We start from the raw sequence: 27,450 nt of genomic DNA on the forward strand, positions 1-27,450 counted from the left end.
TGAGGCGTGGCCAGGATGGTTTTCACCGTGGTCACGAGCTCCTGGACCGCGGTGGTTGGTCTATGATGCCAAAACTTTATTCTTCCTCTTGCTTCTTTTGCGAGACTACAGAACATATCTTCAGCAAATTGGGTATAACTTATGATCCAACCGTTAGATTACTTTGATTCTACTTGCATTGGAAATATGGTTGTGTCCTCTATCGTGTGTCCAATTGTGAGCTTCATCAGACGGTCAGAAGGTCTTCATAGGATGTGAAATTTCAGACGGTCTGAAATTGGCCAAAAGTGGATTTTTCTCCAATTGGCATTGTTTTTGCCTAAGTAACTTGAAAGTCTTTCAAAACTCCAAAACATGGAAAACACTTATAAAACCTTCAAAAATGATTGAATACACCTGCATAAGATACTGAAAGTGATCCATAAATATGGTCAAAATCAGGTGTTATCAAGAGTCACCAAAATCCAAGCCATGAAATCGCAGGTGCACAATGCGACCAGCGCTGCGCCCGAGATAGATCGAATGCTCGAAGAGACACAAATAACGCCATTTAAAGCTTGGATCCCCGAACCAGGGAAGGTTAGAATCTGATGTAGCGACATCTACCTTATCTTTTACGTGTTTTACAAGTTTTCTACTTAATGGTTATTTTCGGGTTTTAAACTATTTCCTTTTCCTTTTTGAACTTCTATTTATCGATTAGGGCTTTAGTTTTGCTTAAGGTCGGCTTAGACCATCTCAATATAAGGTTTTGTAATCCTTCTATAATAGTTAGTTGTTTTATCGAATAATAAAGAGTCTTCTCCTAATTGAAGTCTTCGAATTCTCCCTGTCTAACAAAGAATTTTGAGCATCAAACAGATCCTCTTGATCCATAGATCCTCGAGACTCTGTTTTGATATTTATCCGCTGCAACAGTTGGTATCAGAGACAAACAGATCCTAATCATGCCGCCAAAGAAGAATCTTCAACAACAATTGGACGAACACAACGAGGCTTTTCGCGAAACTCTAGCCGAGTTCAGCGACAGTCTTTTGGAATCTCTGCGGGTTACGATGGAAGCAGCTCTCACGGCTCTTCAACTGCAAAACGCTGCACAACGTGTTCCTCGATGTGAAGAACCTATCTTTGAGGATGATGAAGACAGAGATGTTAACGTCTTTGCAAATCAATTTGGTCAGCACGGTGACGTAAATCCGCGTGGTGTTAACCACCAGCGCGAGGTTATCGTAGCACCGCCAGGTGATCATCGACGATGGGAAGCTGGTTTTAAGCTCGATTTACCAGAATTCAGTGGTGGCATCCAACCAGAAGAATTTCTTGACTGGATTAATACGACCGAGGAATTACTGGAGTTTAAAGAAGTACCTGATCTGATCATGTGCCTCTGGTAGTAACACGATTTCGTGGGCGTGCTTCTGCTTGGTGGCAGCAATTAAAAGCGTCAAGGGCTAGAGAAGAGAAAGACCGCATTACGTCTTGGGCGAAATTGACAAAGTTGATGCGAAAAGCTTTTCTTCCTTATAATTACACTCGTACTATGTACACGAAGCTCCGGAATCTGCGACAAAGAAGCCGCTCTGTTGACGACTATGCATCTGAATTTTTTTCTCTCTTGGCTCGTAATGTATTTCATGAAAACGAAGAACAAAGGGTCTCGTGTTTTATTGGTGGCTTACGCGGTCCAATTCAAAGCGTATTACTTCAATTTGATCCATTAACAGTGTCGGAAGCTCACCAACGCGCGGTCTTGATTAAGCAAGATTCGCGAAACCAAGCTTCTTCGTGGAACTCTCAGCGCACTCCTTTCAGTTCCACTCCCGACCTGAATTTATCAAAGTCAATGGAACAGCTGAAACTAACAGATGGGACAGAGGTTAATATGACCATGGGTTCACAGCGTCCAACCAATGTCAAGTGCTTTAAATGTGGTGAATCTGGTCATCGTCAAGCAGCGTGCCCTTCTTTGCAGCGTCAAGGTTTGTTGACCAAAGATGAGCCTGTGTTTGATGAATATGTTGATGATGACAACGTTGTCACTGAAGTCGATGAGCAAGTAGCTGGTCACACCGATCCTTGATGCGTGTCAACTGCATGAGGGAACAAGTTTTACCCTTAACAAAACAAATGAAAGCCGCAAGTGCACAGCTAATCAGTTGTAGTATTTAGGGATCGAATCCACAGAGATTTGTGTGCCTGGTATTCTTCTACGATTTCTAACTTTATGTCTAGAATAAATTGGTATTAGAGGTTGGTTGTTTGTCACAGATTAAACTAAAACAAAAGAAAGCAAATAAATATATCCTAGAAAACAAGTAGAAAAATCGAATGAAAAGCAAGTAAAGCAAGCAAAATATCGAACCTAAACAATTGAAATGCAGATCTAAATAAGCAAGTAAAAATTGATTGGTTTGTAAACTATGGCTAAAAACGCTGAGCTTTCGGGAATCTACAGGGATCATAATCGGTTTTAACACTAGGGATGATAGATTGGGATTGACGGATATCAAAATATAGGGTTCTAGAGCTAGAGTACGGCGGTATGACTACGTCACTGTCGTGATCATAACCAACTGTTTCCCGCAACCCAAATGAGTAGGTTTCCACTCTGGCCCTGGAAGGGAGAGAGAACGCAAGAGCTGCACAAGACTCGTCAATACTCACGATCTCGCCGCAGGTAGGTTTCCACTCTTACAAAAAAATCGCATGTTTCATTCTAGGTCTGATACTTAATGAAAACTTTCACAACACTAACTATCTAGATCAGATACTAGGTGATCAATCAAGCATACATGCAATAAGAACAAGAATAAACAGAGAACAAAGTTAAAATCCCAGATCTATAAACCTAGATGTCTTAATCGATTATGAGAGCCCCTTTGGGAACCCTAAGGCCAACTCGGGATCTACTCAGACATAGCTGAGGTCGACATCATCATTGGTTTTAATAAAAGTAATCAAAAACAGTAAAAAAAAGAGATGAAAGAAAGCTTCTCTATTGAAGAACTCAGACTTGAACAATCTTCTACAAAAATCGCATAAAAATGGCTAAAGGAAAAGGGTTTCTGTTAAGTATGAAGGTTGTGTCTAAAAATGACCTAAATGACAAGTATTTATAGTCTTCAATACTCCATGGCCTCTAGGGTTCCAGAATTGAGGCTGAGAAATGACTTTGAGCTTCAGAAATATGGGCTTTAATTCAGAGTTGGCTGGCCGCGGTCGGGAGTGACGTGACCGCGGGAAATAGGTGGTTGGCCGCTGATGTTATCATGGCTAGCACTTAGGAGATGAAGCTTGAACCAGAGCTTGTAGCTGAGCTTGTATCAGTGAGACCCATGATTCAGTCTAAAACCAAGCAATTCAAGGAAGAACTCGGAGCAAAGCTTATACACATTTGGGGACGAACTGAGTTCTTGAGCCAGGTTGGAGAAGATGAATTAGAAACCTCTATGGTTTTGATTCAGACTCAAGAAGATCAACAAATGGCTAAGTGTCCCAGTTGTACACTTTTTTCCTTACCTTTGATTTTGTCCTAATGGGTTTTCCAAAGGAAGGTTTTTAAGGAGGCAATGATGATCACTTTTACACAAGCCTACTTTGCTGGATCAAATCTGTTTTGAATCACATCTATACAAGTCCAAGAAGACAAAATTCGACCAAGCCCTTTGCAAAGAAGTAGAAGTGAATTATGGTTGAATTACAAGCCCAAAAATGAAATGAAAGAGTTAGGCCCAACACCAATTTCGACCAGAGTAGTCCAAGGGGCATGGATTCAGTCCAAGGGTCATTCAAAATCATCATTTATCTCAGTCTTTGTTTGATTTTCGAGATGTTCTTTTAATGTCATGTTTATTTTCGAGATTGGACTTGTTTACCACATCTCTTGTGTTCTATTTAAGCACTTGTAAGTCCTTGGACGAAATCATCTATCATTTTTATCAATAAACTATTTTGTTTTCTCTTCTCTTGTGTTCAGAGTGATTTTCTTCATAAGGCTTTGTTGGTGTGTCATATCCAGCAAGGATTTTGATCTCTTTGGTGTGTAATATCCAAAGGATCATTTGGTATATCAAAGGTCTTCCGCAGCCTTTGTGTGACCCCTCATTTCCACATCCCTTGAAGCAATCTGTTGCTTGCAAGGCCTATCCCTTTATTTCCAGTTCTAGAGTGGCGATCAAGGGCAGATCCTTTCCAGGATCACATCAAGTGGTATCAGAGCAAACACTCTACTCACTGGATTTCGTTTTTCATCAGGTTATATCTATCCTTTTCATTTCAGTTCATTTTTATCTGTTTATCTTGTCTATTTCGTGTCTATATCTATCAGAGAAAACCCAGAAAAAGTTTTGCTGTTCTTATTTTCGATTTTTATCTAAACCCAGTAAAGAAAACCACAAAAACAAAAAACGTTTTTGAATCTTTGTTTGTGTCTGTTTTGGTTAGATTCGTTTAGATCTGTTCATTTGCATCATCATCTAATTCTGTTATCACTGGATCGTCATAGAATCTCACCCTTGTTCATTTGTGTCTGTTCATCTTCTCTGTAGAAAAATCTGAAAGTTTCTAAGTTTTTTTCTAAGGATCAGATTGTGTCTTTTCGTCTTCTGTGTCTAGACTATTCTCTTTTTGATTGTGAGGAACTTGTTACTGGTGACTTGTTTTCTTTGTGGTTTCAGGTTAAGATGTCTTAGCCAGAAGAAGAGACCGGCAACACCTGCGACAACAAACTGTTGCTAGAAGTCTTGACAGCCCAGATGAAGGAGATGATGGACGCTAAATTAGAAGAGCTTCGTCAAAGAAATGAAACAAAGGAGGGCACATGAAGGAGCTCCTAAGAAAGACAGAGACAAACCGAGACAGCTTAGATACAAAGGGGCAGAAGGTTATGACCATCGTGATCATAACTTGTTTCAAGAAGGCCAGAGGAGATCTAGACGTGCACGAGAAGGCAGCGGTCAACTTAATGGTGAAATTATTTCATTCCATGGGAAAAATGATCCAGACACCTATCTGGAGTGGGAGAAGAAGCAAGAACTCGTTTTCAGTTATCAGCATTATTCAGGGAACAATAAGGTGCGAGTTGCAGTTGCTAGTTTCTATGATTATGCCCTGAGTTGGTGGGAGCAGTTGAAGATCTCAAGGAGACGCAATGGAGAGAAACCAGTGGAGGCATGGGAAGAATTGAAAGCTATCATGAGAAAAAGATATGTCCCAAAGCTTCAAATCAATCGCTCTAGAATACAAGACCATGTTTTCAAAACCGGTGGAGAACTTGTAATTGGTAAAGCGAAGGTTATGAGCACCAGATCAGCAGAGGGAGGACTAATCACACATGAGAAAGATTCTGGTCGAGCCAGAATTCCATTTGCTCCATCCCAAATCCAAGGAGTTGAAGACAGACCACCCAAAAGTCAAGGAGCGCCGAAACTGACATCATTGGAACAAAGTCCAGAGTTAGCTAAGATAAGTGTTGGTCCATCTCAATCAATTTCTGAGAATTTTAATTCTAGTATCATACACTTGTCTTTGCCAAAAGAAATTGATGCAGGTTCAGATTCTAGAGAAGAGCAAAGACAAAAAGATGATCTCATCAAGGTCAAGGAGCAGAAACAAAATAAAGAGGTTTGCAAGGAAATAACCTGTGAGAACAAACCTGTTAGTTATTCAAACGCCCTTGTAAGGAATGGTGAGGACAAGAGAACTTTGTCTTCAAAATGACCGGTGCCTAGATTTGTTTATAAAGAAACTCTTAAGAGTTTAACTAACCCTGTACCGGTGCTGCCGAGTAATATAACTTCTATTTTGCAGGAATTTGAAGACAACAACCCTGGAGGATTACCACAAATCTTTGGACTTGAACACCAATGTGTTTTTAAACCAGGAGCACCCAGAGAGACCACTCTTTATGTCATACAGAGCCTAAAAGGTAAGGAACTCGTTGTGACCAATGCAATGAGTCAAAGGTATGAAATTCTAGCTGTTCCTGAAGTTAAGCTGCTAGATTTTGAGCACACCAATGAGTTTTACGAATCTGGTGATTTAAATGTTGTGTTTCAATCTTGTGAGATGTCTGCATATGGAAAGTTCTTTGGAACTAAAAGTTTTATGTTTGATAAAGCTAAACCGTGTGAGCATCACTGTTTGTTGAAAAATTATGTGTTAGTATTTGATAGACTCTCTAAGATAAATCACTGCATTTTTCCTCTTGAAAATAAAGAGGGTTTGCAAGTTCTGAATTCATTCATTTAGAGTTTTAATACTGTCTACATGCTGGACTATGGTGAATTCTTTGATGAATATGCAGGACTTGTTTTTGATGCTCTAAAAGAGAAACTATTTGCTAAATCAGAGAAGTATGTCTCTTGCACGTATGATCTTGTGTTTGGAGTCTTTGTTGTACCTTCACAGGTTAAACAGGTTGGTGACAAGAAGAAACATGGATCCAAAACGTGGTGGTTTTACTTGTGGCTAAAGAAGTTTACTGTTCGATTTGTTTTCGAACCATGGAAACATCTGGGAACTGATCAATATCAAAATGGAGCAAACAGGAGGCAATGCAGAATGATCTTTGAGCCTGGAGGAAGTTTGTGGATTCAAATAAGGAATGGACGTCTTCTAACACAAACAAAGATCAAGCTGATTCCAAGAAGCAATCATGCATTTCAAATATTTGAGCCGATCAAATTCAAAGCTTATACGAAAAGCTTGCAAGGTAAGTATATTCTGAGTTTCACTTTCAGCTTTTCTAACTTAATATTTTTCGTTGCAGATGAACCAGATTTGAAGACAAATCCTTTTCAAGTGGAGGGGGATGATGTGATCATGGCTAGCACTAAGGAGATGAAGCTTGAACCAGAGCTTGTAGCTGAGTTTGTACCAGTTAGACCCATGATTCAGTCTAAAACCAAGCAATTCAAGGAAGAACTCGGAGCAAATCTTATACACATTTGGGGATGAACTGAGTTCTTGAGCCAGGTTGGAGAAGATGAATTAGAAACCTCTATGGTTTTGATTCAGGCTCAAGAAGATCAACAAATGGCTAAGTGTCCCAGTTGTACTCTTTTTTCCTTACCTTTGGTTTTGTCCCAATGGGTTTTCCAAAGGAAGATTTTTAAGGAAGCAATGGTGATCACTTTTACACAAGCCTACTTTGTTGGATCAAATCTGTTTTGGATCACATCTATACAAGTCCAAGAAGACAAAATTCGACCAAGCCCTTTGCAAAGAAGTAGAAGTGAATTATGGTTGAATTACAAGCCCAAAAATGAAGTGAAAGAGTTAGGCCCAACACCAATTTCGACCAGAGTAGTTCAAGGGGCATGGATTCAGTCCAAGGGTCATTCAAAATCATCATTTATCTCAGTCTTTGTTTGATTTTCGAGATGTTCTTTTAATGTCTTGTTTATTTTCGAGATTGGACTTGTTTACCACATCTCTTGTGTTCTATTTAAGCACTTGTAAGTTCTTGGACGAAATCATCTATCATTTTTATCAATAAACTATTTTGTTTTCTCTTCTCTTGTGTTGAGAGTGATTCTCTTCATAAGGCTTTGTTGGTGTGTCATATCCAGCAAGGATTTTGATCTCTTTGGTGTGTAATATCCAAAGGATCATTTGGTATATCAAAGGTCTTCCGCAGCCTTTGTGTGACCCCTCATTTCCACATCCCTTGAAGCAATCTGTTGCTTGCAAGGCCTATCCCTTTATTTCCAGTTCTAGAGTGGCGATCAAGGGCAGATCCTTTCCAGGATCACATCAGCCGTGGTCGGGAAGCTTGTGACCGTGGGGAATGGGCTGGTGGCCGTGGTCGTGTGACTTGCTGGCCGTCTTCGAGTGGCTCCTGGGCCGATGGAATATCTTGAGATCCAACCGTTGGAATGTCTTCAAACTAAGTGCATTTGAAAGCTGGTTGATTCTTCTATAAGTTGTCCAATTTTGAGGGTGATCAGACGGTGAGAAGGTCTTCGTCTCTCCATGAGAGTTCTGACGGTCTGTATTTATCCAAAAGAGTATTTTTGTTCCAATTTGTGTCTGTTTATCCCAAATTACCTGAAAAGTCTTTTAAAATCTGAAAACATAGAAATCCTTTGAAAATGGAGTAAAAACACCTGTAAAAGACATTAAAGTGATCCATAAAAATGGTCAAAATCCGGTGTTATCAACTCCCCCCAGACTTAGTCTTTTGTTTGTCCTCAAACAAAACAAAGGCCAAATCTCGGTGAGAGGTTTGAAAACGCAGGAACTAAACAAAATCTCAGAGTCCAAACTTCTAGACCAATATCAATCAGTATGCATCAATCGGGAATAGCCTAGAAAATTCTCACTAGCAATACGGGCATAACTAGCCCGTTAATCCGTCATGCGGAAATCTACGCACTAAGATCTAACTTCCAGTCAACTAGCTCTTAACATTCATTAGAAATCTCGGTGGTTCTCATGAAAGAAAGTCTAGGCAAGGTAATCTAGGCTAGGTGTAAAAAGGGTTATTCTAGGGGTAGGGCTTAAGGGGTTTTCGGGTTACCTGAAGATCTGGAGGATGCAAAATATTATGCAAAACCACAAGAGAGAGTGAAGCTGTTGGTATCTACAGTTTTGAGTCACTTTCTTCTTGCCATAGATTCCTGGTCTTCTTCCTCAGGTTCTCTCCTAACTCTCCCAGACTTAGATTTTTGAAAATCTTTCCAAACCATAGCTCTTTAAACGAAATGTGGTTGCTTCTTGCTCCAAAAATTTCGACAATCTAAGACTCATTAGGCTTTTTCGTTTCCCTCTCTTTTTATTCTTTTTTTTTTTTGAAATAGGGAACACCTTTAGATATAGAGTCATAGAGAGCACGAAATTACCAATCAAAATCAGTCTTGAAAAGCTTAATAAGATTTTCTGATACTCTTCCTTCCCAACTCCATTCAGTCTTCCTTGTGAGTGACTGAAAACTGCGTCGCTCCTCTTCTCTCCGACGTTTTTGCACATATCTGCTGATATAAACTAAAGAGAGAAATGCATGACGATTGAAAACAAGGGTTTTGGGTTTAGGGTATGGTACCAGATAAAGATGAACTGGTCATCTAGGACGACAAAGAGTGGTAAAAATGAGGGTGAAAGACGTCCTAGATGTATATCTTGATGCCTGCCTAAGATCAATGATGAGAAAATTAGATATCAATATTAAGGTCAAATAAAATGAGCTAGTATATCCTGTCAGAAATAATCTTCATGAATAGAAGTCCTCTGGTGGGAGTTCGTAGTGCAAGTACTCTAGCTATCGCCTAGTCTAGTGCTAGCAACAAAAGAGCAATCATGCATAGTGTAGAAGAGTGCAGGTCTAAATCATCATAGTTTTGTGTCAAACATTCTTGAAAAATACTTAAGGTCGAATAGGTTACATATTGAAATTTAAAAAGTACTTGAAATTTTAAAAGCAGAAACAAGAAAATGATTAGTACGGATAGACATCCTCCCCCAGACTTAAATCACACTGTCCCCAGTGTGAAAAAGTTGGTGAGAAGATGGTTAATAAAAGCAAAAAATAAAATAAGATAAAAGAAAAGAAAATGATGATAGAACCGTCATGGCAGTGAAGTGCTGATCAATCCCTCATCCCCCGATGTGTCTGCTTTGAACTGGTGCTGCTCCTGTAGGAAAGTGACAACGTGCTCAAAGCATCGTCCTTGTCTCTCAACTCTGCGCTCAAGATCAGAATGTGTGTGTGACGGTGTCGATGATGAAGTGTGGCCGGTCGAAACAGATGGCTGAAAGTGAGCATGGGCCGCAGCTGCATCGCGTTTTGCCTTGGCCACTATGTATTGGCCGATGGTGAATGGTAGATGAGGCACAGTTGGCAGAAACTCATCGGGTTCCGGAGTCCATCGCGGACGTCCTCCGTTACACAATCTCGGGATTGATGCTGAAGGTAAGCAAACTTGGTGCTCCTCGGTTCCAGTGCAATATGTGTAACCAAACCTGTCTGGATCGAAAGCGGCACGAGAGATAGTATGATCGCGAGAGAGATAAAGTAGGTCATACCAGACATCGAGAAGTGGATCATCAGATGAGAAGTCGAATCCTCCAGCCTCTAGTATCGCTGTAATAGCGCTCCCGTAAGCTGGAGTGGCGTCCTCGCAACCATGTAAATCATGCTTCACCTTCACCATGTTCTGTGCTATGATCCAGGCAAAGCAGGCAAGTCATTGGTCGTCCATAAATGGCATCTGAAGTGTAAGGAGCTCGGTCTTCAAAACACATCCCATGTTCGCTCTAGAGAAAATCGTGTGTGCTAAGAGTTTGTGCACAACTCTCACTGCAGGATGAGTAAAAAGGGCTGACTTGGATCTCCCGCTATCATAGACGCCATGACTCATCTCTCTCCACAAGTTAAAATCGGGTTCTTCTTCAAGGTGAATGCCATCAGTGTATGGAAGCTTAAGAGCCTCACAAAGTGCAGAAATGGTGAGCGAGTAAGTCTGTCTGCGGATAGAGAATGACAAAATGCCATCAGATGCTCTGGGGTTCCTCCTCTTCGTGTGGTGGAGTGTAATAGTTGCTAAGAACTCAAGGAACAGCTCAGGATAAGTTGGAAGGTTCAGCTCCATGTAGGGTCTCAGCTTAAGTGCATCGATGTACCAGATTACATCTTCTCTGATTCCAAGCATCTCAAGTGTATGATAATCAATGCAGGGCGTAGGTTTGATGTTCAGCTTCTTGAAACGTCTTGCATAGTCCACTCTCGGGTTTATCTCTTTGCCAATGTATCGGATCTGTGGTGGCTCGGGAGTTGCTCGTGTTTCTCTTGAGTGCTGGAGCAGTCTCATCACATAGTTTCTTCTTCTCGGTCTGGCTTGGTTCAGCATATACTCTCCAAGAGTAACATCATCGGGAATGTCCTCAGAGCTGTCACCAGTGCGACGGCTTCTTCTGGATCTGGTTTGTTCCATTTTTCTGCAAGACGAGATGATTCTTGGAAAAAGAGTGAATATGGATGCTGATTTTAACACATTAACGATCAGTTATACTAATTTAAGTATCAAGAGATTAGTCAAAACCACAAGCACGCATAATTGACATTGAATTGAAGAAATCGAGTAGTTCATGACTAGATTCGGATTTTTGATGTTCTCAACATAGAAATCTTCTAAAAATCGGTTTTAATGAGCAATTTCCATGTCAATTCTATAGGTTACCTAATGCTAATCACTAATCACACAAGACTTAATCAAATTCATCAATTTTTCTGTTCCAAATTCAATTTTTATAAAGGATATGGAATCCAAATTTCAAAAATCTCAATTCCTCTTAAGCTAGGTGTTAAAATCGATTTTCAGATAACCTAGAAGGATAATCTATTGTCCTGAAGCTATTTCCACCATTAATAAACCAAGATTTGGGATTTTTAAGAAAACCTTAAATTCTAAAATCAATTAAAAATGGCGAGTTTGAACTTCATACCTTGCTCGAAAGAGAGATTTGATGATAGATTTGAAATCAGCTTTGAAAAAGAGTGAGGTTTGGGCCAAAAATCTCTTAAAAAGCTTAAGAATTAAAAAAGATGTTCTATCTCCTAAATCTCCAAGTCTTTTGGAAGAGAAGAGAAAAAGGAGTTTTGATCCAAAAAGTGCATTTTCTTTCTTTAAAAAGCATTTTTGTAGCGAAAACGGGAAATTTACGGGAATTCAAAAGTTTACGGGAACTTACCTGTCTTGTCTTGGGAATTAAAACTTATAGAAAATCTTAACGGGCTTTACCGGGAATGCTCCGAGAATCACCGAGAATCACTAGGAATCACCGGGAAACACCGGGAAACACCAAGTAACACCGGAAAAGACCAGGTAACACTGAGGAAACACCAGGAAACACCAGGTAACACCGGAAAATACCGAGAAACACCAGATAACACCAGGTAACACCGGGAAACACCAGGTAACTTTTGAAAAGCGGCGGAAATCCGAGTTCCTGTCTCAACGACCAACGGCCGCGGTCAGGAGACGCGCGACCGCGGTGGTTATAGGCTCGACCGCGGTCACATTCACGGTGCCGCGGTCGATGATGCCTTGGCCACGGGTCGGTTGATCGCGACCGCGACCCTTTTTTCTGCGGCCTTCGTCCAACTTTCAGGTTTTCTGCCAGGCCGAGCAGCTAAAAACCTCTCCTTTTTTTCTCGGTTTTTCTAATTTTCTGATATTTTTTTTTTTGTGTTTTTGTTTTATAAAATACCTGAAACTTAAAAGAAAACATAAATTGTAAAAAGGAAAAGAAAACTAAAAGAAAGAGTACCTAAATGGGTTGCCTCCCATTAAGCGCTTTTGTTTTAAATCGTTTAGCTCGACGTAAGCATGAAGAATCAGGCTGATTTGAATGGCACTCCACTTGATGTGCCCTTATCACTTCCGGTCGCTGGAGGTTTTACTTCTTCTCCTTGAGAAGCCGTCTTTTTTCCTTTACTCTTCTTTCAGACTTTAACATTGTTTAAAACCCTTTTTGTGTTTTCGATCAGCTCCTGGATTTGGTCCTCACTAGTCTCTGTCGCATCTGGTGGAATGATGATCTTGATCTTTGCAAAAGCTTTCGGCTTCTCCTTTTCTTTCTCTTTTGGCCGGTTTCCTTTGCTTGGAAAATCATCTAGGATATTCGGATAAAACCTTCTGCGATCTACATTGAGGAAGACAGCATGCCGGTTTGTGTGATCGATTACTGCTCCTACGGTAGCCAGAAATGGTCTTCCGAAAATGAGTGGCCTCTCCTTGTCTTTATCCATTTCTAGGACTTAAAAATCTGCTGGAACAATCTTGTCTCCTACTAGAACTTGTAGATCATGAATCGCCCCTACTAGTATCTTTTTGAGATGAATCTCCAAAGATCACCTTGACTGTCGATGTCCTTAAGGTTTTTATGCCCAATTTTTTGGCAAACGTCTTTGACATGATGTTGATATTGGCTCCGGAATCGCACAGACAATCTGTGAATTTGATTCCTGAAACGAAACATTGGAAAACAAAATGTCCCGGATCGTCGGCTTTTGTAAGCCTTTGAAACGGTGATCGGTGAGGTACCTTAAATGGTGGCTGCTTGGCATCGATATCCTTGTAAAGTGGTACAAAGATTGGGGTTTCTTCATTCTTTCCATCGGTTCTGGCTTCTTCCTCGGGCAGTGTGGTTATGGCATTGCAAAACCTCTTAGGGTTATCCTCAACTCTTCCTGGAAGAGCTCCACTTTGCCTCTTCATAGAGTCGGCTGTTTGGGCAACTTGTACGTCTAGCTTTTTGATGTGCGAAGATAAAGCTTCAAACTTCCCGTTTAGGTAATTGTACATGCAGTCAACCTTCACGTCATGTCTTTAGATGCTTTTTCGTTCGTCATAACGAGCTGTTGGATGGACTGTTCAAGTCTACCGATTTGTGAAGCTAGCTGGTTCGTCGTGACTCCTTGCTGTTGTACAAATTGATTGTTAAACCCTGTACCTTGATAGTTATATGGCTGTCGCGGTTGATAAACTTCTGTCCCTCCGAAGTTTCCACCTTGGAACTTGTTTTTGGAAGGATTTTTGCTGAGGTGGGTAGTACTGATCTTGAGGATTCTCCACATTTGGATTGCAGTAAGAGAGATTATTGTAATTTGCATTCCGGAAGTTGTTATTGAAGCCATTGTTGAAGCGATTTGGATATGGTGCTTGTGCTCCTACATAGTTGACCTCTTCTTCTTGAAAGGCTTGATTAATGTGGTCGATATCACTAGGTCCTTCATCTTCTGCGCCATTGTTGGTCTCACAAGCATGGATTGGGCGATTGTTACTCTTCAAAAGCTGGCTCATCATGTTCTTCAACTCGGTTATCTCCTTGTTGTCTGTTTCGTTTTGCTTCGTCGAGCGATCGTATTCAGGACAATCATTGCTACTTGCTTGAGCCAAATTCTCGATGAGGGCTCTTCCTTGTGCTATCGTCTTTTGTCCAAAATGTCCATTGCTAGCTGTATCAAGCAAAAGTTTGTATTTTGGTTGCAAACCTCGGTAAAAGGTGCTCAACAGACTTGATCCGGGAAACCCATGGTGAGGGCAATCAGGTTCATACTCCTTAAAACGTTCCCAGGCTTCATAGAAAGGTTCAGTCGGTCCTTGCTGAAAGCTTGAGATCTTTGTTCTCAACAAGTTTGACCTTGACTTCGTATAGAAGTGATTCAGGAAAGCAGTTTTACACTCTTCCCAATTAGTAATCGATCCTGCAGGCAAAGATTTCAACCAACGGTGAGCTATGTCTGCTAATGAAAAAGGGAACAACTTACACTTTAAATAGTCTGCTGGAACTTGGTTTGTTCTCATCATGCTGCAGATTTCTTCAAAGAGCTCAATATGGTCCATTGGGTGTTCAGAAAGAACTCCATGGAATTGGTTTTGTTTCACCAATGAGATGATTTGAGGCTTGACTTCAAACTCATTCCGGTTCGGGAATGGAACTTGAATTGCAGATCGGTTCTGAAAGTTTTGAGTAGGTGCATCGAAATCAGCTATGCGATGGTTCCTGGCTTGTCTTCGATGTTGATTTTCTGGCTGAACAGGGCGATTAACGCGTCCATTCTGCTGCATCCCTTGGTGGTCACCATCGGCTGCATTGATAGGTGCATCATGGTCTTCACGTTCTTCTCTCTCGCGGTTCTGGTGGTTTCTTGGAGGAACCTCATCCTCTTCTCCATCTTGTCGAGCATGATCACCTTCTCTGTGATTGTGCTCTTCATTTTCTCCATGTTCGGACCCATCTTGGTCCATATTTAAAGCTCGGTTAATAGGATCTCCAGGCTGGTCGTCGTTGGCCATTCCTTGCGTTCGTCTAAGTCTTCGAAGTTCTCTTTCGTGTCTGTCTATCTCGTCTAGAATTGGAATGTTTTCTACAGGTCTGCGCCTGGTATTCATGCAATTCAGAGAAAAACAAAAGAAGGGAAAGATAATTCAGGAAAACTTTAAGAAAGAACTAGAGATCAGGTGTCTAGAACAGAAATTAGAACAAGAAAAATAACAAAAGGCAGCGAAAGAAATCCCCGGCAATGGCGCCAAAAACTTGATGCGTGTCAACTGCGTGAGGAAACAAGTTTTACCCTTAACAAAAACAAATAAAAGCCGCAAGTGCACAACTAATCAGTTGTAGTATTTAGGGATCGAATCCACATAGATTTGTGTGCCTGGTATTCTTCTACGATTTCTAACTTTATGTCTAGAATAAATTGGTTTTAGAGGTTGGTTGTTTGTCCCGGATTAAACTAAAATGAAAGAAAGCAAATAAATCTATCCTAGAAAACAAGTAGAAAAATCGAATGAAAAGCAAGTAAAGCAAGCAAAATATCGAACCTAAACAATTGAAATGCAGATCTAAATAAGCACGTAAAAATCGATTGGTTTGTAAACTATGGCTAAAAACGCTGAGCTTTCAGGAACTCTACAGGGATCATAATCGGTTTTAACACTAAGGATGATAGATTAGGATTGACGGATATCGAAATATAGGGTTCTAGAACTAGAGTACGGCGGTATGACTACGTCACTGTCGTGATCATAACCAACTGTTTCCCGCAACCCTGACCAGTAGGTTTCCACTCTGGCCCTGGAAGGGAGAGAAGGCAAGAGATGCACAAGACTCGTCAATACTCACGATCTCGCCGCAGGTAGGTTTTCACTCCTACGAAAAAATTGCCTGTTTCATTCTAGGTCTGATACTTAAAGAAAACTTTCGCAACACTAACTATCTAGATCATATCCTAGGTGATCAATCAAGCATACATGCAATAAGAACGAGAATAAATAGAGAACAAAGTTAAAATCCAAGATCTATAAACCTAGATGTCTTAATCGATTATGAGAGCCCCTTTCGGGAACCCTAAGCGCAACTCGGGATCTACTCAGACATAGCTGAGGTCGACATCATCATTGGTTTTAATAAAAGTAATCAAAAACAGTAAAGAAAAGTGATGAAAGAAAGCTTCTCTATTGAAGAACTCAGACTTGAACAATCTTCTACAAAAATCGCATAAAAACGGCTAAAGGAAAATGGTTTCTGTAAAGTATGAAGATTGTGTCTAAAAACGACCTAAATGACAAGTATTTATAGTCTTCAATACTCCATGGTCTCTAGGGTTCCGAAATTGAGGCTGAGATATGACTTTGGGCTTCAGAAATATGGGCTTTAATTCGGAGTTGGCCAGCCGCGGTCGGGAGTGACGTGACCGCGGGAAATAGGTGGTTGGTCGCGGTCGGGAACTTGTGACCGCGGGGAATGGGCTGGTGGCCGCGGTTGCGTGACTTGCTGGCCGACTTCGAGTGGCTCCGGGGCTGATGGATGATATACAAGACTTTTGAGGGTCTCAGGGCTATCAATCCCCTTGTCAATGTAGCACAAAGAGGTTATCAATCCAAGAATGTGGTGATAGACACTAAGCTATGTGATCAGTTTCTCAATTCAAGCATGCAAGTGTGGTTTTGATTGACTAATGACAACTACAAACTTAAAACAGGATTAATAACTAATGAAGAACTAAACAATGACAAGTGATATGAATATGGTATGATGGAGGCATGAGATTCTAGACATTATAGTGGGCTAGGGTGCTTTGGTGCTAAACTAGGGATGCTAATGAAAATGATGAGACATGATTCAAATGATTAAGAACTCTAATCTAGATTAATCCTCTCATGAAGGTATTAACCCCTACACTAATCCATTCTCAAACCAAATCATCATTTGTGAAATATGAATCAGTATGCATTAATAAACAGTTCTAAGTTATCATTCAAGCAAATAACAATACATCATCATGCAGCAAATGCTTAAACCTCTAATACAGCTCTTTCAGGAATTTCATCAAACACTTTTGGTGCATGAAATTCCCAGAATCTAGATCTCAAGTGATATGCAAGGATCTAGCCTAGAGAACAGCTGTTTAGAGAGATGAATCAATGAATCTAGCCCTAAGCACTCCTAATCTAACACTTTAGCACCCTAACCTACACATCTAGAATCTCATTAAGGTGACTACTCACTAATCATACTAATCTCTCTTAAACCTTTGCAAGTTGAGAAGATTGGCATGATTAATGATGAGAAATGGAGATGGAGATGATAGATTAAGAAGAAAACAGCTTTAGACACAAAGATCTCTCAAACTCTCTTGATTAAACACTTAAAAAATCGATATTTCTCTTCTTAAGTGGAGTCTTTCACAAAAGAGGCAAGAGACAAAAGGGAATAAAGCATAAGTTTTGGGAAAAAAAACCCTAAAAACTATATATATGTCTCTAAAAACGGACCGGGTCAGCCCGGAACAAACCGGGTCCTGACCCGGCTTTAGTGGATAAAGTGGAGAATGTGCGAGTTGGTCAAGAGTCTCCCAGGTCGCATGTCCAAGTCGCACAGGTGAAGAAACTGTCTTGTGAGACTTAAATCACTTAGTCTCAGCCGCACGCCCAAGTAGATGTGTTTTGCGAGTCTTTGTGCGGCTTATTCTTCTTCTTCTTCAACTCGCATGACCAAGGCGAAATCTGGGGAAGGTATGTGTGCGACTTGGTCATCCCTTAGTCCCAAACCGCATGCCCAAGTCGCACAACCAAGGAGAGGAACTTGAACGAGATAAAACCTTGTAAACTCAGCCGCATCACTCTCTCGGTGTGAATTGCGGATCTTCGTGCGGCTTGGTCTCCATTACTCCTTAACTTGCACGACCATGCAGCAGGGACCTTCAGGGATGTGTGCGGCTTGGTCTCCATTACTCCCAGGTCGCAGGCTCAAGTCGGTGTAGATTGCGAGTCTTCGTGTGGCTTAGTTCTAAGCGCGGGCAACTCGCATGCCTAAGTCGCACGGTCTTGGACTTAGCATTTTTCTTGCTCGGAAGCGTCAGACCTTATCTAGTGACATTCAGGGCTCCTTAGATCACTTCGCATTTAGGGAAGCGTAACTTCCAGTATACTGGTCCGAATTGTGTGATTCCAGTTTCAGTGGACAGCAGACTCATATATCTTCAACTTTGGTGAAGGAACCTTTGGCGCTTGGGAAGTGAAAGGTTTCCTGGAGGGCTCATCTTCACAGTGCATTGACACGATCAGAAAGAGGCTTCTAGACGTGTGTCCATTCCGGAAATGTTATCTTCTTGCTCATTGCTCCGAATTGAATGATCTCAAACGTTCTGGAAATAGGACTCAAATATCTAGGATTCTGATGAAGGCCTTGTAAACTGAATCGGTCTGGAAGTGCATCGTCCTTCGCATTCTTCGGAGCTCATCTGGTCGGTCCAAAACGGCAGCGAGACAGGAGTTTCTTCCTACGAGCTTAACTCTCTTCTCACGCCACCAAATCCTTTGATTCCACTTGCTCTGGAACTATGATTCAATCTTTTCCAACTTTGATGAAGCACCCGACAGCTGAATCGGACCGGAAGGTTCTCCGGACAGGCGATTTCGGAAATGTGTCTGCACCCGGGAATTTTGGCCGAGAAACTTAACCAGCCGGTACGCGTTTTGGTCGAGAAATCCACCCGTGGTACATGCAAATTGCCGAGGAAAACCTTCCTGCGGTACGTGAGAATCGCCGAGAACCTCCAAAAACCCATCTTCACCATCTTTCAAACCCTGATCACCATTTCTCTTCCTGGATTCACCTTTTCGACTCCAAATAGCTTCAAATACACCTGATAAACACTCAAAACATGCAGAGACTCATTGGGACCTAATGCAACTCCTAAGTCCTAAAACAAACCCTAAGGACTTAAAATGCATGAAATAAGATATGATTTGGAATGAAATATACAACCTAAATGATGCAAATTATGAACATATCAATGGAATATCTTGAGATCCAACCGTTGGAATGTCTCCAAACCAAGTGCATTTGAAAGCTGGTTGATTCTTCTATAAGTTGTCCAATTTTGAGGGTGATCAGACGGTGAGAAGGTCTTCGTCTCTCCATGAGAGTTCTGACAGTCTGCATTTATCCAAAAGAGTCTTTTTGTTCCAATTTGTGCTTCTTTATCCCAAATTACCTGAAAAGTCTTTTAAAATCCGAAAACATATAAATACTTTAAAAACCTTTGAAAATGGAGTAAAAACACCTGTAAAAGACATAAAAGTGATCCATAAAAATGGTCAAGATCCGGTGTTATCAATCCTCGCTTAGTTCTACGCCGAAACTTTCTTACTTCTCAAGGCGTCGAGGAATCTTGGCTACGAACTAACATCTTTCAGTCGACATGTACAATTCGCGGGAAGGTGTCTCATCTCGTCATTGATTTAGGAAGTTGTACTAGTGCGATTTCGGAGGAAGCTGTCACAAAGCTTGCCCTGTTTACGGAACCGCATCCTTCTGCCTACAAGATTGCCTGGTTAATTCCACTACATACATTCGTATTTCCAAATGGTGTCGAGTGCCGTTCTCTATCGGCCTCAATTACAAGGATTTGGTGTGTTGCGACGTCGTGCCTATGGATGCATGTCATCTCCTTTTGGGGCGTCCCAGGCAGTTCGATCGTCGAACTATTCACGATGGGTTCAAGAATACCCATAGTTTTACTTATGAAAGTCGGCGTATTACTCTGCTTCCATCACAAACTGCTACTGAGCCCCTCGTGTAGAGCAAGGAACTCGAGTCTCCTCCTGTTTCAGTGGACACTACAAAACCAGCTTTATTGATTTTGAAGGCTGAGCTTCTTGACGAGTGCATAGCGACAGATGTTGTTTTTCTACTGTGTCTAAAACCGCAACTTCTATCAGGAATCTCTAAAGCTTCTTTAAGTTTTCATGCGTTATTAACAGAGTTTCAGGATGTGTTTCCAACAGAGTTACCGGATGGTTTGCTTCCTCTCCGTAATATCCAGCACTGCATCGATCTAGCTCCTGATTCCGTTTTGCCTAACCGTCCTCACTATCGCATGAGTCCAAGAGAACATGATGAATTGCGAAAACAGGTGGAAGATCTCCTTGCCAAGGGTTACGTACGTGAGAGTCTAAGTCCTTGCACTGTTCCGGCGTTGCTAATTCCAAAGAAAGACGGGACTTGGCGTATGTGCGTCGACAGCAGAGCCATTAATAAGATTACAGTTCGGTGCAGATTTCCGATTCCGCGTCTTGATGATCTTTTGAACCAAATCGGTTCAGCCTCTATGTTTACCAAATTGGATCTTTGAAGTGGGTATCATCAAATACGTATTCGATCTGGTGATGAATGGAAGACGGCTTTCAAGACAAGAGAAGGGTTGTTTGAATGGCTTGTTATGCCTTTTGGTTTATCTAACGCACCAAGTACGTTTATGCGTGTGATGAACGAAGCCTTGCGACCATTCATTGGGCAATTTGTTGTGGTATATTTCGATGATATACTCATCTTTAGTGAGTCGTTGGATGACCACTTGAAGCACCTGCGTGATGTTTTGTTAGTTTTGCTACGAGAACAGCTGTTTGCTGCGACCACGAAATGTGTTTTTGGTGTGGATCAAGTTCTCTTCTTGGGGTACATTGTGTCTTCGTGTGGCTTAGAAGTTAATCCTGCGAAGATTACTGCACTACAGTCTTGGCCAACTCCTCGCTCTGTCACTGACATACGCAGCTTTCATGGTTTAGCATCGTTTTACCGACGTTTTATACATCACTTTTGCAGCATTATTGCTCCCATTACAGATTGTATGAAGTCTGCTTCTTTTCATTGGACACCCGCGGCAGAGCAGGCGTTTCAAGAGATCAAGTTAAACCTTACGACGACACCAGTTCTTGTTCTCCCTAACTTCAATATGGCATTTGAGTTACATTGTGATGCATCTAAATCAGGAATTGGAGCAGTTCTTAGCCTGGCGAGTCGTCCGATTGCCTTTTTTAGTGAGAAGATTGCAGGTTCTCAATTGCGATACAGCACTTACGATGTTGAGCTATACCCTGTCGTTCAAGCCGTGAAACATTGGAGACATTATCTTTTTCATCGCGAGTTTGTTCTCTACACTGACCATGATGCTCTTAAGCATATGGGCTTGCAAGATAAAGTCTCTGTGCGACACGCTTCTTGGTTTGCTTACCTGCAACAATTTTCATTTGTGATCAAACATACCACAGGAATGCTTAATAAGGTTGCTGATGCATTGAGTCGTCGTCATTCTGTGCTCACGATTTTACATGTCTCTGTTCCAGGATTTGATCTACTTTTGGATTTGTATCCTCATGACCCTTTTTTTGGGAAAATTTGGCGTGATGTCGAACAAGGGATCAGCTCATCTTATGTTATCTTTGATGGCTTCTTGTTTCGTGGTGCACAATTGTGTATTCCTGAGTGTAGTTTGCGACTACAATTGATCAGGGAGCTTCATGGGGAAGGACACATTGGACGAGATCGTACGCTAAAGTTGGTTAGTAGTTCGTATTTTTGGCCAACATTACGACGTGATGTTGAACGATTTATTGTCCGTTGTGGTATTTGTCAAGCGGCTAAAGGAAAAGCTACTAATGCTGGGCTGTATCTTCCTCTTCCGATTCCTATGCAGCCATGGACAGATATAAGTATGGATTTTGTACTTGGCTTACCTCGGACACAGCGAGCTAACGATTCCATCTTTGTTGTTGTTGATCGTTTCTCGAAAATGGTGCACTTTATCCCTTGCAAAAAGACGACTGACGCGGTTCAGGTAGCAATTCTGTTTTTTCGGGAAGTTTATAAACTTCATGGTCTTCCTTTATCTATTGTCTCAGATAGTTATTCTTGCTTTTTGAGCCATTTTTGGCAATCTCTGTGGCGTCTCCTTCGTACCAAATTAGACATGAGTTCAGCGTATCATCCTTAGACGGATGGCCAAACAGAGGTGACAAATCGGGCACTTGGTGATTTGTTAAGGTGTCTTGTTGGTGTCAATGTCAAAACGTGGGATACCGTTCTGTGCTAGGCCGAGTTTGCTCATAATCGAGCTGTTAATCGGAGCACTGGTTTCAGTCCTTTTCAGGTGGTTTATGGGACTCTTCCTCGTTGTCCTGCGGATCTTGCTCTCACGCCAGATCGTACGCGTTTCCATGGTCGAGCTTGTGACTTTGTTGAAGCATTTGCTGCCATTCACGATCAGGTTTCCAACTTGGAATCATCTACCGCTAAATACAAGTCCGATGTTGATGCTCATCGCCGTGATGTTCAATTCCAAGCTGGTGATTTAGTTTGGGCAGTCTTAACCAAATATCGCTTCAAACCAGGCACATACAACAAACTCAAGTCACAAAAAATTGGTCCTCTAAAGATCCTTGAGAAGATTAATAACAATGCTTATCGCCTGCAGTTTCCTCCTCACATGAACACAACCTGATGTTTTCAACGTGAAGCATTTGGTTCCTTATGTTACTGCAGATGACAATGAAAATTGGAGGGCGAATTTTCTTCTTACCCCGGGAGACCTGATGTAGCAACATCTACCTTATCTTTTACGTGTTTTACAATTTTTCTACTGAATGGTTATTTTCAGGTTTTAAACTATTTCCTTTTCCTTTTTGAACTTCGATTTATCGATTAGGGCTTTAGTTTTGCTTAAGGTCGGCTTAGACCATCTCTATATAAGGTTTTGTAATCCTTCGGGAACAGTTAGTTGTTTTATCGAATAATAAAGAGTCTTCTCTTAATTGAAGTCTTCGAATTCTCCCTGTTTAACAAAGAATTTTGAGCATCAGACAGATCCTCTTGATCCATAGATCCTCGAGACTCTGTTTTGATATTTATCCGCTGCAACAGAATCCCATTTTATGAAGGAATCACAGACCCAAAAGTGCATATCACAGCCTTCCATATTGCAATAGGATGAGCCTTCTCGAAGAACGCTGCAAACCTCACCGAGCAAGAGAAGGATGATGGTTTCTGCCTGCTGTTTTTAGAACACCTCAAAGGAGCCGCGCTGGAATGGTTTTCAAGGCAAGACTGCAACTTGATCAACAGTTTTCAATAGCTTTCCGTGCTGTTCGTAAAACAATATTCTATGTTTATGGATCGAGGAACTTTTGATGCGGATCTGTGGACATTATCTCAAGGACCTAAAGAACGTCTCCGAGATTACATGACGAGGTTCAAAGCAGTGGTTTCCAAAGTTGAAGGGCTAAGTAACAAAGCCGCCCTCAAAGCCTTAAAACAATCTTTGTGGTACAAATCTGAGTTTTGACGGGAAATGACGTTTAACACACCACAAATGATCCAGGACGCTCTGCATCGATCGTCCGACTTCGTGGTGAATGAAGAAGAAATGAAGAACTTGCATGAGAAATATGAAGCGAAAAAAGTAGTAGTTTGAAGCTCAATCTTAACGTGTCCTGCAAATAAAAAGAATCCAAGGAATAGTGTTATTATGCAAAGCTCGGAAGAGCCAAGAATTGGCGACGACCATAACTATCAGGTAGGTGCTGGCCGTGGAAGATGCAAGCCGCACAGCAACACTTAGGTACAGAATCCAAGCATATTTTACGAGAAAGCGTACTGCAAGTATCATCATACCCACATGCATTCGACGGCGCAATGCCAAACCCTTAGCGCTAAACTCGCCGCAAAAATGGCAACAGGAGAACTTCAGAGCGTAGTCAGTCTTAAAGATCTCGTTCTAGCTGAACCGAAGGAGCGAGCCAAGCTGAACAGTGTGGCAGAAAAACAAGAGATACCTCGACGAGTTGATAACCCAAAACACGATTGGAGAGGCGAAACTGAGGAGCGACCTGAACCGACATAAAGGATCAATATGATAATGGGTAGGTCTCAATATTACCAATACACGGTGTCCTTCATAAAAGCCTATCAGCCAAAGGCCAAGGCCAAAGAGAATTGGATCGAACCAATTGATTTCCCGAACACCATAATCTCCTTTGCCGAAGAAGAAACAACTGGAATTGACAGGCCACACACGGATCCATTGGTGATCGAGCTGACCATCAAAGATCACGACATGGCAAGAGTATTAATCAATATTGGGAGCTCGGTAAATGTTATCTTCAGAGAGACCCTAAAAAGGATGAAAATTGATCTCTCCAAAGTGACTGCCACGCCCAAGCCGTTAACCAGATTCTCAGGAGAAACAACCATGAGAATGGGAACCATCAGACTACCTGTCCAAGTCGGAGGTATTACGAATATCGTCAAATTTTCTGTGGCAGACCATCCCACGATTTATAACGTAATCATGGAAACTCTGTGGATCAACGCCATGAGGGCTATCCCATCAACCTATCATCTCTGCATCAAGTTCCCAAATCTTGGAGGCATTAAGACTATTTGGAGAAACCAAAAAGAATCGCATATGTGCTTTCTCACCGAACATAAGCTAAGAAATCCTACTGACGCGTGTGCGGCCGTCGACCGCAAGAAGTTGAAGACAAACCGGGAGCCTGTAAACGAGCTCTCAAACTCTTGTAGCAAGCCAGATTGCGATCCAGTGATCTCAGTGTGCATAGACGAAAAGCATCCGGTGAGATGCGTGGAAATTAGAGCCAAACTAGATGAGCGCTTGAAGAGTGAATTATTTCCTTCCATAAAAAAAAACATCAACACGTTCTCTTGGAGTGCGTAAGACATGCTGGGGATAAGTATCAATGTGACATTTCAAGATCTGAATATGAACCCAACCTTCAAACCTATAAAGCAGAAGAGAAGGAAGCTCGGCCCGGAACGAGCCAACGCAGTTAATGATAAAGAAGAGAAATTGCTCAAAGTCGGGTCAATAGCCTTGGCGAAATACCCAGAATGGCTCGCAAACCCCGTGGTAGTAAAAAAGAAGAATGAGAAATGGCAAGTCTGCGTGGATTTTACAGATCTTGACAAGGCATGTCCCAAAGATAGTTTTCTGTTGCCGTATATCGACCGGCTCGTAGAAGCAATAGCCGGAAACAAATTGCTGTCATTCATAGATGCTTTCTCTGGATACAACCAAATTCTCATGCACCCTGGCAAAAGAAAGAAGACATCATTCATAACTGACTGCAGGATATATTGCTATAAGTAGCTGAATCTACACAACATGAAGTTGAATCCATTAAAGCGCAAATTTGCCATGACCTCAGGCAAATTTCCCGGCTATCTGGTAACTCACCGCGGCATCGAACTGAATCTAGAGCAGATCAGCGCACTAATCGAGATGTCATCTCCTAAAACAAAGCAAAAAATTCAAAGGCTCTCAGGACGGATCGCCGCGCTAAATTGATTCATCTCACGATCAACCGATAAGTGTCTCCCTTTTTACGATACCCTCCGCAGGAACAAAAAAATTCGAATGTGATGACAGATGTGAGTTGGCTTTCTAGGAGTTGAAGACCTATCTGGCGAGCCCACCAGTCTTAGCCAAGCCGGTAGCGGGAAGAGGATACCTAGACACTGCACGCGAGCAGAAGCCTATTTTCTTATCCGTAACAATCGTTAGTGGAGTACTGATTAGAGAAGAGTGCGGCTAGGAGAAGCCTATTTTCTACGTCAGCCAGACCTTAACCGACGCCGAGACTCGCTACCTCCAAATGGAGAAAGTCGTCCTTGCTGTAGTATTGCCAACTCGGAAATTTTGGCCCTATTTCCAATCACACTCAATCGTAGTGCTCGCGATATTCCCTATATGCTCAATCCTACACAGCCTGAGCCAATCCGGATGGCTCGCTAAGTGGGCGGTTGTACTCAGAGAATATGACATCGAGTATCGGAACAGGTCATCCGCGAAATCAGGTGCTAGCAGACTTCCTTATTAAGGTACTCCCGACGCAATGGATGAACTCACTTCAGAGGATACCTAGACACTGCACGTCGACGACTCTTTATCGAGACAAGGTTCAGGATTTTGAATCCGTTTAACGTCACCAACAGGGGAAATCTTGGAACATTCTTTCTACCTCAATTTTCTCGCCTCGAACAACGAGGCGGAGTATGAAGCATTAATTGATGGTCTAAGACTAGCGCTCAGAATTGAAATCCGGAAGATAAGAGCTTTCTGCTACTCTCATTTAGTGGCAAATCAGTTCAATGGAGAATACAAAGCTAATGATGAAAGCTTATCTCAAGGTTGTCAAAAACTTGGTGCAACAGTTTGACGAATTTGAATTGAATCGAATACTCCAAGGTGAAAATGCTCCAGCAGACGCTTTGGCAGCTATCGCCTTGACATCAGATCGCGACCTAAGGAGGACGATTCCTGTTGAATATATTGAATAACCAAGCATCGAAATAGTAGAAGGAGTTCAGTTAATAAATCCCCCGGAAGAAGAGCACGACCCCGAGAAAAATGACGAAATAACAACAATGGAAGCAGACACTATGTCAACAGAGTCGGAGTGTGGTTGCGACCAGGAATGGCTCAGAGCAATTCACATGTACACCACCGACGGCGAGGTCCCATTCAAGAAATGTGAAGCTTGGAAGCTAAATGCCCAATTTGCAAGATATATCCTCATCCGAAGCGAAGTGTGTAGAAAAAGCCGAGGCAAGGAAGATAATCCACTAATTTCACAGCGGCGCGTGTGGCAACCACTTCAGCGTGGCAATCAAAATAAAATGGCACGACTACTATTGGCCAACTATGGTAAAAGATTACGAGAAATTCACCATGTACTGCAAAAAATGCCAGCGCACGCGCCAACCATACATCAACCTATCGAGCTGTTATCATCGATCTCATCACCTTATCCCTTCATGAGATGGTCAATGAATATTGTCGGATCTCTGCACAGGTCAAAGCAGAAGTGATTCTTACTGGTTCTCACAGATTATTTCTCAAAATGGATCGAAGTAGACTCCTACGCAAGCATAAAGGACGTGCAAGCCGAACACTTCATCTGGAAGAACATCATTTGTCGGCACAGAATTTCCTATGAGATAGTACCAATAAAGGATAGCAACTCATCTCCACCCGGTTCGAAGCTTTCTGCGAAAAGTAGAAAATCCGTCTAAGTAATTCAGCGCCAAGATACCCCCAAATGGGCAGGCCAAAGCGGCCAACAAGACAATCTTGGACAGATTGAAGAAATGGCTCGACCCTAAGAAGAGATGATGGACAGATAAGCTAAAAGGAATCCTCTGTCACCCCAAACAACTCCACACCCAGGCACCAAGGAAACACCATTTTCCCTTGTTTACGGGACCAACTGTGTAATTCCCCTCGAAGTCGACTTCCCCGGAATACGACGAAATCTATTACTCAGACAGGAAGGCTTGAACCACTTGATGATGCTGGACAAGCTCGACTTAATCAACGAGAAGCGCGACCAAACCCTGATACGGATTCAGAATTATCAGCAAGCAACAGCAAGATACTACAATAAAAATGTCCAAAGTTGAAGATTCCAGGAAGAAGAGCTAATTCTCAGAAAAGTATTTCAGAACACTGCCGAGAGGAATGCAGCCAAGTCTAGAGCAAACTGGAAAGGACCTTACAAAGTTACTAAGGTAGTTCACCCAAGAGTTTACGAACTAGCGACCATGACAGACGAAGCAGTCTTTAGGATCGTGGAATGCCATGCACTT

General features: G+C 41.8%; 2 protein-coding genes and 1 non-coding gene across 3 annotated transcripts; all 3 read left to right on the forward strand.

Moving 5' to 3' along the window:
* The first annotated feature begins 4,690 nt into the window (after positions 1–4,690).
* On the forward strand, positions 4,691–7,513 carry LOC112089863. Its single transcript, XM_024160618.1, has 2 exons — positions 4,691–5,686; positions 5,809–7,513. The coding sequence occupies exons 1-2, from the start codon at positions 4,801–4,803 to the stop codon at positions 5,814–5,816; spliced, it is 894 nt and encodes a 297-aa protein (XP_024016386.1). The 5' UTR covers positions 4,691–4,800; the 3' UTR covers positions 5,817–7,513.
* Positions 7,514–14,028: 6,515 nt separating this feature from the next.
* LOC112090114 lies at positions 14,029–14,138 on the forward strand. Its single transcript, XR_002901469.1, has one exon. It is a non-coding gene; the product is annotated as a small nucleolar RNA R71 (small nucleolar RNA).
* Positions 14,139–23,701: 9,563 nt separating this feature from the next.
* LOC112089809 lies at positions 23,702–24,952 on the forward strand. Its single transcript, XM_024160563.1, has 2 exons — positions 23,702–24,464; positions 24,558–24,952. Exons 1-2 carry the CDS (start codon positions 23,702–23,704, stop codon positions 24,950–24,952), a joined length of 1,158 nt encoding a protein of 385 aa, XP_024016331.1.
* Positions 24,953–27,450: the final 2,498 nt, after the last annotated feature.

This window comes from Eutrema salsugineum, unplaced genomic scaffold (genome assembly GCF_000478725.1).
Source record: "Eutrema salsugineum unplaced genomic scaffold, Eutsalg1_0 scaffold_11, whole genome shotgun sequence".
Classification (NCBI taxonomy): domain Eukaryota; kingdom Viridiplantae; phylum Streptophyta; class Magnoliopsida; order Brassicales; family Brassicaceae; genus Eutrema; species Eutrema salsugineum.